We start from the raw sequence: 13,686 nt of genomic DNA on the forward strand, positions 1-13,686 counted from the left end.
TCTGTGTTATCTCTGCCTCCACAACTGTCATCCCAAATAAACGAAGCACCCAAAATGTGCCAGATTAGGATAATGTAGCCTACTAAAGCTGCATAAGGACATAGCTATTCTTCTGAAATGTGACTTTCTTTGACATTTCAGGTGGAATTAAGATCTCGTCTGAATGAACAAGCTGTGTGCACAAGGGTGTAAGATATTATGGACAGTGGATGTGGGTTACTTATAATATCTACTTGTCTAAAGCTTTTTCAGCCCGCTCTTTTCCTGCAGTGTCATTCAGAGAAGATAACACCTCTACAGTTGTTCTTCATTCAACAGAATGACCTCAAACAGCAAACAACACGTCTGAACATTGAAGGTCAGAAATGTCATTTCGACGGTGATGTTTTCAAATTTTGTAATACTATATTCAAATGGATATTATGGCTGCCTTATTGAGTCGAAATGAGATTCCATGTTTGATTACAATCGTTTTGGTATTAATGAAAAATGTGTCCTTTTCAACTGGCAGAAATGGATGGGATATTTTTTTAAAGAATATTCAGTGGTAGTGGAATTCAGTGGCCATAATAAAGTGTAGTATTTTATGATTATATTTGATATTATTAGGCTAAATATCAAGCTTTTTGTTGTGGCTGGAAATTACTATCAAACAGAGGGTTTAGTTCAGATTATTCACAGAACTGCTACATCATCTCATCCAGCAATACACCGGAACTCTTGTTACTGCAATGATATTCCAACCGGAGCGTAAATGATGACGGTCTATCAACAACAAAGATGGCTACCAACAGACGCTAACTTCAATTTGACAATTGAAGGGTAAATCATGTAACGGTACGATCCCAAATCTGTTTGAAACGGTATTGACATCATATTGACAAAAGCAGATTTTCTTCGAATAGAAATAAACAACCCTGCAGGTATGGAATATTTTATATTATTTACCGAAATGTTGTTAGCCAGTTGAATACGGATTTATTCGTTACTAAGTTAGCTAACGTAAGCTAATGTCTGTCTCTTTGCACTGTGCGCCCAGTGTGGATAACTGCCTGCAGAATATATTATCAATGACATTGAAGATATGCATCACATCAGAGAGGAATACAGAAACTATTGTTGATTGCTGTTGATTTTATTTTGACAACGGATAACGATACGGGTGTCGCACAGCCTCCGAAGCTGGCTGGAGTGTGCACTAACTTCGATTAGGGCCTATTTGTGCTCATTTAATCAAAATAAGCGTCTCACTTTGTCTCAAACGTATACTGCAAAAAGTCGATTAATGCCCCAAATAGTTTTACATGTTATATTAACATGTAACGTAGCTTAGGCAGCAATAGTGCTGTTATAGATGTGACGGGAAACTAAAGCACGACAGCCAAATCAATAGTTAAGCCCACAGGCATGGTTGTCATGGACACGAATGCAAGGCTCAATATTCTGAAGGACACAAAGAGGGCAGCAGTGGACAAAGGCAACGGGACTCCACTGAAGCCGCCCGACAATGATTCGTTTGAGTTGACTAACAAACAGCTGGTCCTGATTGAAATGTCTGCTAACAGTTGGAGTGAGTCACTCTGACAACCCTCCTGATTCTTGGTCATGTTTATTAAACAACATCGGCTCACACCACACGAGGACATTCACATTGTGACAAGATGAAACACTGGTATACACAGTATAACTAAACTATATACAGACCTTAACTATGTTACTACTTTGGGGGGGAACTAGTGTGAGTATACTAATTATTGGTAACTAGTGTAGCTGGGTAATGGGTATACTAATTATTGGTAACTAGTATAGCTGGGTAATGGGTATACTAATTATTGGTAACTAGTATAGCTGGGTAATGGGTATACTAATTATTGGTAATTAGTATAGTGGGGTAATCAGTATACTAATTATTGGGAACTAGTGTAGCTGGGTAATGGGTATACTAATTATTTCATACTTCACAAAATGTTTCTCCATTCTGCAGGTATCTGAAGACACTAGGCTAACCTGTGATCACCTACCCCAGGAGGTTAGACTGAAGGAGCGTGCCTGACCTCTGACCCCTGACCTCCAGTCCCATCATGGTGCTGAAGATTTTCTTCCCTCAGTGCTGTAACAAGGCAGACAGTGGGCTGCTTGTGGGGCGATGGATCCCAGGACAGAACTCGGCCGTGGTGCTAGCTGTTATCCACTACCCCTTCATCCCTGGACAGGTCAAGCAGTACATCCACCAGGTAGAGTGTGTGTGTGTATCAGTCAGTGTACATGTGTCAGTCAGTGTGTATCCGGGCAGCAGGTAGCCTAATGGTTAGAGGGGCGGGCCAGTAACCGAAAGGTTGCTAGATCGAATCCCCGAGCTGACAAGGTAAAAATCTGTCGTTCTGCCCCTGAATAAGGCAGTTAACCCACTGTTCCCCGGTAGGCCGTCATTGTAAATAAGAATGTGTTCTTAACTGACCTGCTTAGTTAAATATTAATATATATATATATATTTTTTTAAATCTGTCAGTCACCCAATACCCCTTCATCCCTTGTCAGGTCAAACAGTACATACAGCAGGTAGAGTGTGTGATTTAACCTTCCTGTCCCTGGTCCAGATGGTACATACAGCAGGTAGAGTGTGTGTGATTTAACCTTCCTGTCCCTGGTCCAGATGGTACATACAGCAGGTAGAGTGTGTGTGATTTAACCTTCCTGTCCCTGGTCCAGATGGTACATACAGCAGGTAGTGTGTGTGTGATTTAACCTTCCTGTCCCTGGTCCAGATGGTACATACAGCAGGTAGAGTGTGTGATTTAACCTTCCTGTCCCTGGTCCAGATGGTACATACAGCAGGTAGAGTGTGTGTGATTTAACCTTCCTGTCCCTGGTCCAGATGGTACATACAGCAGGTAGAGTGTGTGTGATTTAACCTTCCTGTCCCTGGTCCAGATGGTACATACAGCAGGTAGAGTGTGTGTGATTTAACCTTCCTGTCCCTGGTCCAGATGGTACATACAGCAGGTAGAGTGTGTGTGATTTAACCTTCCTGTCCCTGGTCCAGATGGTACATACATCAGGTAGAGAGTGTGTGATTTAACCTTCCTGTCCCTGGTCCAGATGGTACATACAGCAGGTAGAGTGTGTGTGATTTAACCTTCCTGTCCCTGGTCCAGATGGTACATACATCAGGCAGAGAGTGTGTGATTTAACCTTCCTGTCCCTGGTCCAGATGGTACATACAGCAGGTAGAGTGTGTGTGATTTAACCTTCCTGTCCCTGGTCCAGATGGTACATACAGCAGGTAGAGTGTGTGATTTAACCTTCCTGTCCCTGGTCCAGATGGTACATACAGCAGGTAGAGTGTGTGTGTGATTTAACCTTCCTGTCCCTGGTCCAGATGGTACATACATCAGGTAGAGAGTGTGTGTGATTTAACCTTCCTGTCCCTGGTCCAGATGGTACATACATCAGGTAGAGTGTGTGTGGTGTAACCTTCCTGTCCCTGGTCCAGATGGTACATACATCAGGTAGAGTGTGTGTGATTTAACCTTCCTGTCCCTGGTCCAGATGGTACATACATCAGGTAGAGTGTGTGTGATTTAACCTTCCTGTCCCTGGTCCAGATGGTACATACATCAGGCAGAGAGTGTGTGATTTAACCTTCCTGTCCCTGGTCCAGATGGTACATACAGCAGGTAGAGTGTGTGTGATGTAACCTTCCTGTCCCTGGTCCAGATGGTACATACATCAGGCAGAGAGTGTGTGATTTAACCTTCCTGTCCCTGGTCCAGATGGTACATACATCAGGTAGAGAGTGTGTGATTTAACCTTCCTGTCCCTGGTCCAGATGGTACATACATCAGGTAGAGAGTGTGTGTGATTTAACCTTCCTGTCCCTGGTCCAGATGCGTGGCCAGAGTGGGGTGGATCTGACGGTGCTGGGCTCGTGGAGCATGCCCAAGGAGGGCCAGGAGGGCATGGAGAGTTTCCTCAGGGACCTCAGCACCATCTTCCCCCAGGGACAGTGGCTCCAGCTCAGTAGAGAGATGGGCAAGATAGGCTTCAGGTGTCACGTCCTCACAAGGGACCAGAGTAAGTCTCTGTTTGCATCCCAAGTGGCTCCTATCGTTCCCTATATAAGACACCTACTTTTAACCAGGGCCCATGGGGTACATTTTACCCTCTGACCTATGGGCCCTGGTCAAAAGTAGTGCACTATGTAGGGAATAGGGTGTCATAGAGCTCTGGTCTAAAGTAGTGCACTATGTAGGGAATAGGGTGTCATAGAGCTCTGGTCTAAAGTAGTGCACTATGTAGGGAATAGGGTGTCATAGAGCTCTGGTCTAAAGTAGTGCACTATGTAGGGAATAGGGTGTCATAGAGCTCTGGTCTAAAGTAGTGCACTATGTAGGGAATAGGGTGTCATAGAGCTCTGGTCTAAAGTAGTGCACTATGTAGGGAATAGGGTGTCATAGAGCTCTGGTCTAAAGTAGTGCACTATGTAGGGAATAGTGTGTCATAGAGCTCTGGTCTAAAGTAGTGCACTATGTAGGGAATAGGGTGTCATAGAGCTCTGGTCTAAAGTAGTGCACTATGTAGGGAATAGGGTGTCATAGAGCTCTGGTCTAAAGTAGTGCACTATGTAGGGAATAGGGTGTCATAGAGCTCTGGTCTAAAGTAGTGCACTATGTAGGGAATAGGGTGTCATAGAGCTCTGGTCTAAAGTAGTGCACTATGTAGGGAATAGGGTGTCATAGAGCTCTGGTCTAAAGTAGTGCACTATGTAGGGAATAGGGTGTCATAGAGCTCTGGTCTAAAGTAGTGCACTATGTAGGGAATAGTGTGTCATTAGGGATGCAGACTTTGTAACAGCATTAAAAGGTGTTTTGTCTAGATTCAGAGACCACTCTCTTTGGAGATCAACTGTTGATATAGAATTATTGACGAATGGCTTTCTTATGAAATGAATGTTCTGTCTATAGACGTGCATCACTGTTTTCTCACACTGAAATTAATGTTCTGTCTATAGACGTGCATCACTGTTTTCTCACACTGAAATGAATGTTCTGTCTATAGACGTGCATCACTGTTTTCTCACACTGAAATGAATGTTCTGTCTGTAGACGTGCATCACTGTTTTCTCACACTGAAATGAATGTTCTGTCTATAGACGTGCATCACTGTTTTCTCACACTGAAATTAATGTTCTGTCTATAGACGTGCATCACTGTTTTCTCACACTGAAATGAATGTTCTGTCTATAGACGTGCATCACTGTTTTCTCACACTGAAATTAATGTTCTGTCTATAGACGTGCATCACTGTTTTCTCACACTGAAATTAATGTTCTGTCTGTAGACGTGCATCACTGTTTTCTCACACTGAAATTAATGTTCTGTCTATAGACGTGCATCACTGTTTTCTCACACTGAAATTAATGTTCTGTCTATAGACGTGCATCACTGTTTTCTCACACTGAAATTAATGTTCTGTCTATAGACGTGCATCACTGTTTTCTCACACTGAAATTAATGTTCTGTCTGTAGACGTGCATCACTGTTTTCTCACACTGAAATTAATGTTCTGTCTATAGACGTGCATCACTGTTTTCTCACACTGAAATTAATGTTCTGTCTGTAGACGTGCATCACTGTTTTCTCACACTGAAATTAATGTTCTGTCTATAGACGTGCATCACTGTTTTCTCACACTGAAATGAATGTTCTGTCTATAGACGTGCATCACTGTTTTCTCACACTGAAATTAATGTTCTGTCTATAGACGTGCATCACTGTTTTCTCACACTGAAATTAATGTTCTGTCTGTAGACGTGCATCACTGTTTTCTCACACTGAAATTAATGTTCTGTCTATAGACGTGCATCACTGTTTTCTCACACTGAAATGAATGTTCTGTCTGTAGACGTGCATCACTGTTTTCTCACACTGAAATTAATGTTCTGTCTATAGACGTGCATCACTGTTTTCTCACACTGAAATGAATGTTCTGTCTGTAGACGTGCATCACTGTTTTCTCACACTGAAATTAATGTTCTGTCTATAGACGTGCATCACTGTTTTCTCACACTGAAATTAATGTTCTGTCTATAGACGTGCATCACTGTTTTCTCATAGCAAAAGTAAGTTAACAAGAGTTTGTAAATTAGAGCTTAATTCACTCTGCTCTTTTTAATTCATAAACACAGATGTCTGTATATTTAATCAAAAGGCGGATATTTCTGCTGTTATCATCATGCAGTGCATCTCTAATAAAATGTTCCTCTGCCCCTGCCGTAGATGGGAAGCTGGTACAACAGGAAAAGGAGCTGAAAGAGGATGGTGGTGGAGAGAAAGGAGGAACAAAGAGAGGAGGAGGAGAGAAGGAAGTAGAGGGAGAGGAAGGAGGAGGAGAGAAGGACAAGGTGATCTTTATCCACTATGAACAGAGGAAGGTCATGCTGTCTCAGCTGCACCCCATAGACAACGGGGTTCCAGACCCTCAAACTGAGTCACAACTACCACAGGTGACAACATATGTGTTGTCTGTAATTGTTGTTGTTGTTATAATACATATGTGTTGTCTGTAATTGTTGTTGTTGTTGTTATAATACATATGTGTTGTCTGTAATTGTTATGTTGTTATACATATGTGTTGTCTGTAATTGTTGTTGCTGCTGGTGTTGTCTGTAATTGTTGTTGCTGCTGGTGTTGTCTGTAATTGTTGTTGCTGCTGGTGTTGTCTGTAATTGTTGTTGCTGCTGGTGTTGTCTGTAATTGTTGTTGCTGCTGGTGTTGTCTGTAATTGTTGCTGCTGGTGTTGTCTGTAATTGTTGCTGCAGGTGTTGTCTGTAATTGTTGCTGCTGCTGCAGGTGTTGTCTGTAATTGTTGTTGCTGCTGCAGGTGTTGTCTGTAATTGTTGTTGCTGCTGCAGGTGTTGTCTGTAATTGTTGTTGTTGCTGCAGGTGTTGTCTGTAATTGTTGTTGTTGCTGCAGGTGTTGTCTGTAATTGTTGTTGTTGCTGCAGGTGTTGTCTGTAATTGTTGTTGCTGCTGCAGGTGTTGTCTGTAATTGTTGTTGTTGCTGCAGGTGTTGTCTGTAATTGTTGTTGTTGCTGCAGGTGTTCTCTGTAATTGTTGTTGCTGCTGCAGGTGTTGTCTGTAATTGTTGTTGTTGCTGCAGGTGTTGTCTGTAATTGTTGTTGCTGCAGGTGTTGTCTGTAATTGTTGTTGCTACTGCAGGTGTTGTCTGTAATTGTTGAGGCTGCAGGTGTTGTCTGTAATTGTTGCTGCTGCAGGTGTTGTCTGTAATTGTTGCTGCTGCAGGTGTTGTCTGTAATTGTTGTTGTTGCTGCTGCAGGTGTTGTCTGTAATTGTTGTTGTTGCTGCAGGTGTTGTCTGTAATTGTTGTTGTTGCTGCTGCAGGTGTTTGGGACAGTGTGTCAGAGTGAGCCGCTGTTCTTCCTGGATAAGTATGATGACGGTCCAGTGAAGATGACCCACTGGCAATCAGAGGGACGCGAGGGCTCCATTATAGTAGAACTGATGAAACAGGCCTCGACACCGGTCTGTCTGCTAACCACCTGGATGCTAACACTGTGGACCAGCCTCTGTAGTAGCAGGTAAAGGGTGTGTGTCAGTACCTGTCTGTCTGCTAACCACCTGGATACTAACACTGTGGACCAGCCTCTGTAGTAGCAGGTAAGGGGTGTGTGTCAGTACCTGTCTGTCTGCTAACCACCTGGATACTAACACTGTGGACCAGCCTCTGTAGTAGCAGCTAAGGGGTGTGTCAGTACCTGTCTGTCTGCTAACCACCTGGATACTAACACTGTGGACCAGCCTCTGTAGTAGCAGCTAAGGGGGGGGGGGTGTCAGTACCTGTGTCTGTCTGCTAACCACCTGGATACTAACACTGTGGACCAGCCTCTGTAGTAGCAGCTAAGGGGGGGGTGTCAGTACCTGTGTCTGTCTGCTAACCACCTGGATACTAACACTGTGGACCAGCCTCTGTAGTAGCAGGTAAGGGGTGTGTCAGTACCTGTCTGTCTGCTAACCACCTGGATGCTAACACTGTGGACCAGCCTCTGTAGTAGCAGGTAAGGGGGGGTGTGTCAGTACCTGTCTGTCTGCTAACCACCTGGATACTAACACTGTGGACCAGCCTCTGTAGTAGCAGGTAAGGGGGGGTGTGTCAGTACCTGTCTGTCTGCTAACCACCTGGATACTAACACTGTGGACCAGCCTCTGTAGTAGCAGCTAAGGGGGGTGTCAGTACCTGTCTGTCTGCTAACCACCTGGATGCTAACACTGTGGACCAGCCTCTGTAGTAGCAGGTAAGGGGGGGTGTGTCAGTACCTGTCTGTCTGCTAACCACCTGGATACTAACACTGTGGACCAGCCTCTGTAGTAGCAGCTAAGGGGGGTGTCAGTACCTGTCTGTCTGCTAACCACCTGGATACTAACACTGTGGACCAGCCTGTGTAGTAACAGGTAAGGGGGGTGTCAGGACCTGTCTGTCTGCTAACCACCTGGATACTAACACTGTGGACCAGCATCTGTAGTAGCAGGTCTGTCTGTCTGTCTCCCAGGATATTGAATGTTTTCATCTGTCTGTCTGTCTCCCCAGGATATTGAATGTGTCTGTCTGTCTCCCCAGGATATTGAATGTGTCTGCCTGTCTGTCTGTCTGTCTGTCTGTCTGTCTGTCTGTCTGTCTGTCTGTCTGTCTGTCTGTCTGTCTGTCTGTCTGTCTGTCTGTCTGTCTGTCTGTCTCCCCAGGATATTGAATGTGTCTGTCTGTCTGTCTGTCTCCCCAGGATATTGAATATGCGCACGATGAGGTTCATCTCCAGTAAGTTGTCTACTTGTCTCCAGCTGAGCTACAGAACAGAACACCTTCAGACAGTCTGCTCTCCTACCAGAGCCACCGCACACAACCACTTCATGAGGTAGAGACCACACACACACACACACAGCCATGTGGCAGACTGGCTACAAGATGGTATCTAACTCACCCCATTGCGTCTCAAATCGCACACTATTCCCTGTATAGTGCAGTGCATTTGACCAGAGCCCTATTGCCCTCGGGTCAAAAGTAGTGACTCTCTCTCTCTTTCTCTCCACACAGGAAAGCCAATATCTTTGTGTCGTTCTTTGTGGATGTGTCTCTGGGCCTGCTGTTGGTGTCGTGGATGTATAGAGAAAACCGTATAGGCAAACTGGCCAACACACTGGTACCTGCTGCTGATGTAAGACATCATGGACCACATTTCCCCAGTGCAAAAGCAATGTACAACAATTACCTTTAAACCTCATTTATAATCTGTCAGAGATTTTCTTTAAAAAAAAATGTCTTCAACAACGTTCAGTATCGAGAGGTGATTATTTCTGTATCGCTCAGTTGACTAAAGGTGACTTATAAATTAGGTTTAAAGGTCATTTATTTATTTATTTCTGTATCGCTCAGTTGACTCTAGTTACATAACCACCTCCGTAAAACTCACATTGGTGAAGATGAGCTTCAAATGAAATCACGTTGCCACATTATAAAGAGGTTCAGGGTCGTTTTTGCCCTACGAAATATCCCCCTAGAATATCCCCCTCAATATCCCCCTAGAATATCCCCCTCAATATCCAACCCAATATCCCCCTAGAATATCCCCCTCAATATCCAACCCAATATCCCCCTCAATATCCAACCCAATATCCCCCTCAATATCCCCCTAGAATATCCCCCTCAATATCCAACCCAATATCCCCCTAGAATATCCCCCTCAATATCCAACCCAATATCCCCCTAGAATATCCCCCTCAATAACCCCCTCAATATCCCCCTAGAATATCCCCCTCAATATCCAACCCAATATCCCCCTCAATATCCCCCTAGAATATCCCCCTCAATATCCCCCTCAATATCCAACCCAATATTACCCTAGAATAACCCCCTCAATATCCAACCCAATATCCCCCTCAATATCCAACCCAATATCACCCTAGAATAACCCCCTCAATATCCAACCCAATATCCCCCTAGAATAACCCCCTCAATATCCAACCCAATATCCCCCTAGAATATCCCCCTCAATATCCAACCCAATATCCCCCTAGAATATCCCCCTAGAATATCCCCCTCAATATCCAACCCAATATCCCCCTAGAATATCCCCCTAGAATATCCCCCTCAATATCCAACCCAATATCCCCCTAGAATATCCCCCTAGAATAACGCCCTCAATATCCAACCCAATATCCCCCGAGAATTACCCCCTCAATATCTCCCTTGATATCCCCCTAAATATCTCCTAAATAATCTTTATCGCTGAGTATGTGTGCTGATCTAGGATCATTTTTGCCTTTTAGATCACAAGGAATAAGATAACATGGACCGAGGGGAGCTGATACGGCCCCACGTCCCTCCTGTCCATTAGAATCATATTCATTATGATCTAGGATCAGGTCCTCCTGTCCATTTATAATCATGTTCATTATGATCTAGGATCAGGTCCTCCTGTCCATTAGAATCATATTCATTATGATCTAGGATCAGGTCCCTCCTGTCCATTTATAATCATGTTCATTATGATCTAGGATCAGGTCCTCCTGTCCATTATAATCATATTCATTATGATCTAGGATCAGGCCCTCCTGTCCATTATAATCATATTCATTATGATCTAGGATCAGGTCCTCCTGTCCATTATAATCATATTCATTATGATCTAGGATCAGGTCCTCCTCTCCATGTAATCTGATTCATTGTTGTGTGTTTTGTTGTTAGCATGTAGCTAAGCTATGTATTGTTGTGTGTTTTGTTGTTAGCATGTAGCTAAGCTATGTATTGTTGTGTGTTTGGTTGTTAGCATGTAGCTAAGCTATGTATTGTTGTGTGTTTGGTTGTTAGCATGTAGCTAAGCTATGTATTGTGTTTTGTTATTAGCATGTAGCTAAGCTATGTATTGTGTTTTGTTGTTAGCATGTAGCTAAGCTATGTATTGTGTTTTGTTGTTAGCATGTAGCTAAGCTATGTATTGTGTTTTGTTGTTAGCATGTAGCTAAGCTATATATTGTGTTTTGTTGTTAGCATGTAGCTAAGCTATGTATTGTGTTTTGTTGTTAGCATGTAGCTAAGCTATATATTGTGTTTTGTTGTTAGCATGTAGCTAAAGAGCTGGAGGAGCTGTTGCAGTGGCTGATGGGAGCTCCAGCTGGTCTGAAGATGAACCGGGCTCTAGACCAGGTGTTAGGACGATTCTTCCTCTACCATATACACCTGTGGATCAGTGAGTCTCTCACACACACACACACCCCCATGCCCCTCCTCCACACACACACACCCACCCATGGCCCTCCTCCACAGACACACCCACCCATGGCCCTCCTCCACAGACACACACACCCATGGCCCTCCTCCACACACACAAACACCCATGCCCCTCCTCCACAGACACACACACCCATGGCCCTCCTGCACAGACACACACACACCCATGCCCCTCCTCTACAGACACACACCCATGGCCCTCCTGCACAGACACACACACACCCATGCCCCTCCTGCACAGACACACACACCCATGGCCCTCCTTCATATACACAAACACCCATGGCCCTCCTGCACAGACACACACCCATGGCCCTCCTCTACAGACACACACCCATGGCCCTCCTCCACAGACACACATACCCATGGCCCTCCTCCACAGACACAAACACCCATGGCCCTCCTCCACAGACACAAACACCCATGGCCCTCCTCCACAGACACAAACACCCATGGCCCTCCTCCACAGACACACACACCCATGGCCCTCCTCCACAGACACAAACACCCATGCCCCCCCTCCACAGACACAAACACCCATGGCCCTCCTGCACAAACACCCATGGCCCTCCTCCACAGACACAAACACCCATGGCCCTCCTCCACAGACACAAACACCCATGGCCCTCCTCCACAGACACACACACCCATGGCCCTCCTCCACAGACACACACACCCATGGCCCTCCTGCACAGACACAAACACCCATGGCCCTCCTCCACAGACACACACACCCATGGCCCTCCTGCACAGACACAAACACCCATGGCCCTCCTGCACAGACACAAACACCCATGGCCCTCCTCCACAGACACAAACACCCATGGCCCTCCTCCACAGACACACACACCCATGGCCCTCCTGCACAGACACAAACACCCATGGCCCTCCTCCACAGACACACACACCCATGGCCCTCCTCCACAGACACACACACCCATGGCCCTCCTGCACAGACACAAACACCCATGGCCCTCCTCCACAGACACACACACCCATGGCCCTCCTGCACAAACACCCATGGTCCTCCTCCACAGACACAAACACCCATGGCCCTCCTCCACAGACACACACACCCATGGCCCTCCTCCACAGACACACACACCCATGGCCCTCCTCCACAGACACAAACACCCATGGCCCTCCTCCACAGACACACACACCCATGGCCCTCCTCCACAGACACACACACCCATGGCCCTCCTCCACAGACACAAACACCCATGGCCCTCCTCCACAGACACAAACACCCATGGCCCTCCTCCACAGACACAAACACCCATGGCCCTCCTCCACAGACACAAACACCCATGGCCCTCCTCCACATACACACACACACACACACACCCATGGCCCTCCTGCACAGACACACACACCCATGGTCCTCCTCCACAGACACACACACCCATGGCCCTCCTCCACAGACACAAACACCCATGGTCCTCCTCCACAGACACAAACACCCATGGTCCCCCTCCACAGACACAAACACCCATGGCCCTCCTCCACAGACACAAACACCCATGGCCCTCCTCCACAGACACAAACACCCATGGCCCTCCTCCACAGACACACACACCCATGGCCCTCCTCCACAGACACAAACACCCATGGCCCTCCTCCACAGACACAAACACCCATGGCCCTCCTCCACAGACACACACACCCATGGCCCTCCTCCACAGACACAAACACCCATGGCCCTCCTCCACAGACACACACCCATGGCCCTCCTCCTCCTCTCTCTGCAGGCTACATTCACCTGATGTCTCCGTTCATTGAGATGATTCTGTGGTACGTGGGTCTGTCTGCCTGCCTGGGCTTGACCTTTGCCCTCTCCCTGCTCTCTGACATCACCGCCCTGCTCACCTTCCACATCTACTTTGTCTACGTCTATGGAGCCAGGTGAGAAGAGACCAGCCACGATGCCTCCCAAAAGTGCACCACGTTTGACCTTAGAACAAGCGGATATTTTAGGTGAACGAAACCGAATTGCATCGTGAGAGAGCTGTTCATTTACTCCCTAATGTGCATACTGGTAGGCTACTACGGATTTTTAGGTGATTCTCTTCAGATAAATTATGAACACATTTGATGAAGATGTTGAGTCCCTCACTGCGAGGAAACAATAGGTAGTAGAGCCTTATTCTGGTCCAGAAGATGATTAAAAAAACAAACAGATTGAAGGTTAGAAAAGGGTGATGTCAGATACGTAAGGATATTGGTCTACTGATGTGATTTAAAGTGTTGGCAATGGAGTAAATCAACTGCTTGCTTTCTGTGAAGCAAAGCCCATGTTTAACACCCTGCTTCAATCATCAGTCATACCTTTTGGTCTATTCATGGGCTCCTGACTTTGTATCAAGTTGGGGGTGCCCCATCTGG

The 13,686-nt window shown here is 45.8% G+C and overlaps 1 protein-coding gene across 1 annotated transcript in view; it reads left to right on the forward strand.

The window, feature by feature from the left end:
- Positions 1-748: 748 nt before the first annotated feature.
- The window catches only part of LOC116371480 (phosphatidylinositol N-acetylglucosaminyltransferase subunit Q), an 18,095-nt gene continuing 5,157 nt past the window's right edge, over positions 749-13,686 (forward strand). Inside the window, exons 1-9 of the mRNA XM_031820377.1 lie at positions 749-923; positions 1,985-2,234; positions 3,888-4,074; positions 6,279-6,505; positions 7,404-7,600; positions 8,798-8,929; positions 9,109-9,229; positions 11,134-11,260; positions 13,053-13,207. Coding sequence (XP_031676237.1) covers positions 2,082-2,234; positions 3,888-4,074; positions 6,279-6,505; positions 7,404-7,600; positions 8,798-8,929; positions 9,109-9,229; positions 11,134-11,260; positions 13,053-13,207 — 1,299 coding nt within the window. The 5' untranslated portion in view covers positions 749-923; positions 1,985-2,081. The remainder of the gene's footprint in view (positions 924-1,984; positions 2,235-3,887; positions 4,075-6,278; positions 6,506-7,403; positions 7,601-8,797; positions 8,930-9,108; positions 9,230-11,133; positions 11,261-13,052; positions 13,208-13,686) is intronic.

Source organism: Oncorhynchus kisutch, unplaced genomic scaffold (assembly GCF_002021735.2).
Source record: "Oncorhynchus kisutch isolate 150728-3 unplaced genomic scaffold, Okis_V2 scaffold3306, whole genome shotgun sequence".
Taxonomy (NCBI): Eukaryota; Metazoa; Chordata; class Actinopteri; order Salmoniformes; family Salmonidae; genus Oncorhynchus; species Oncorhynchus kisutch.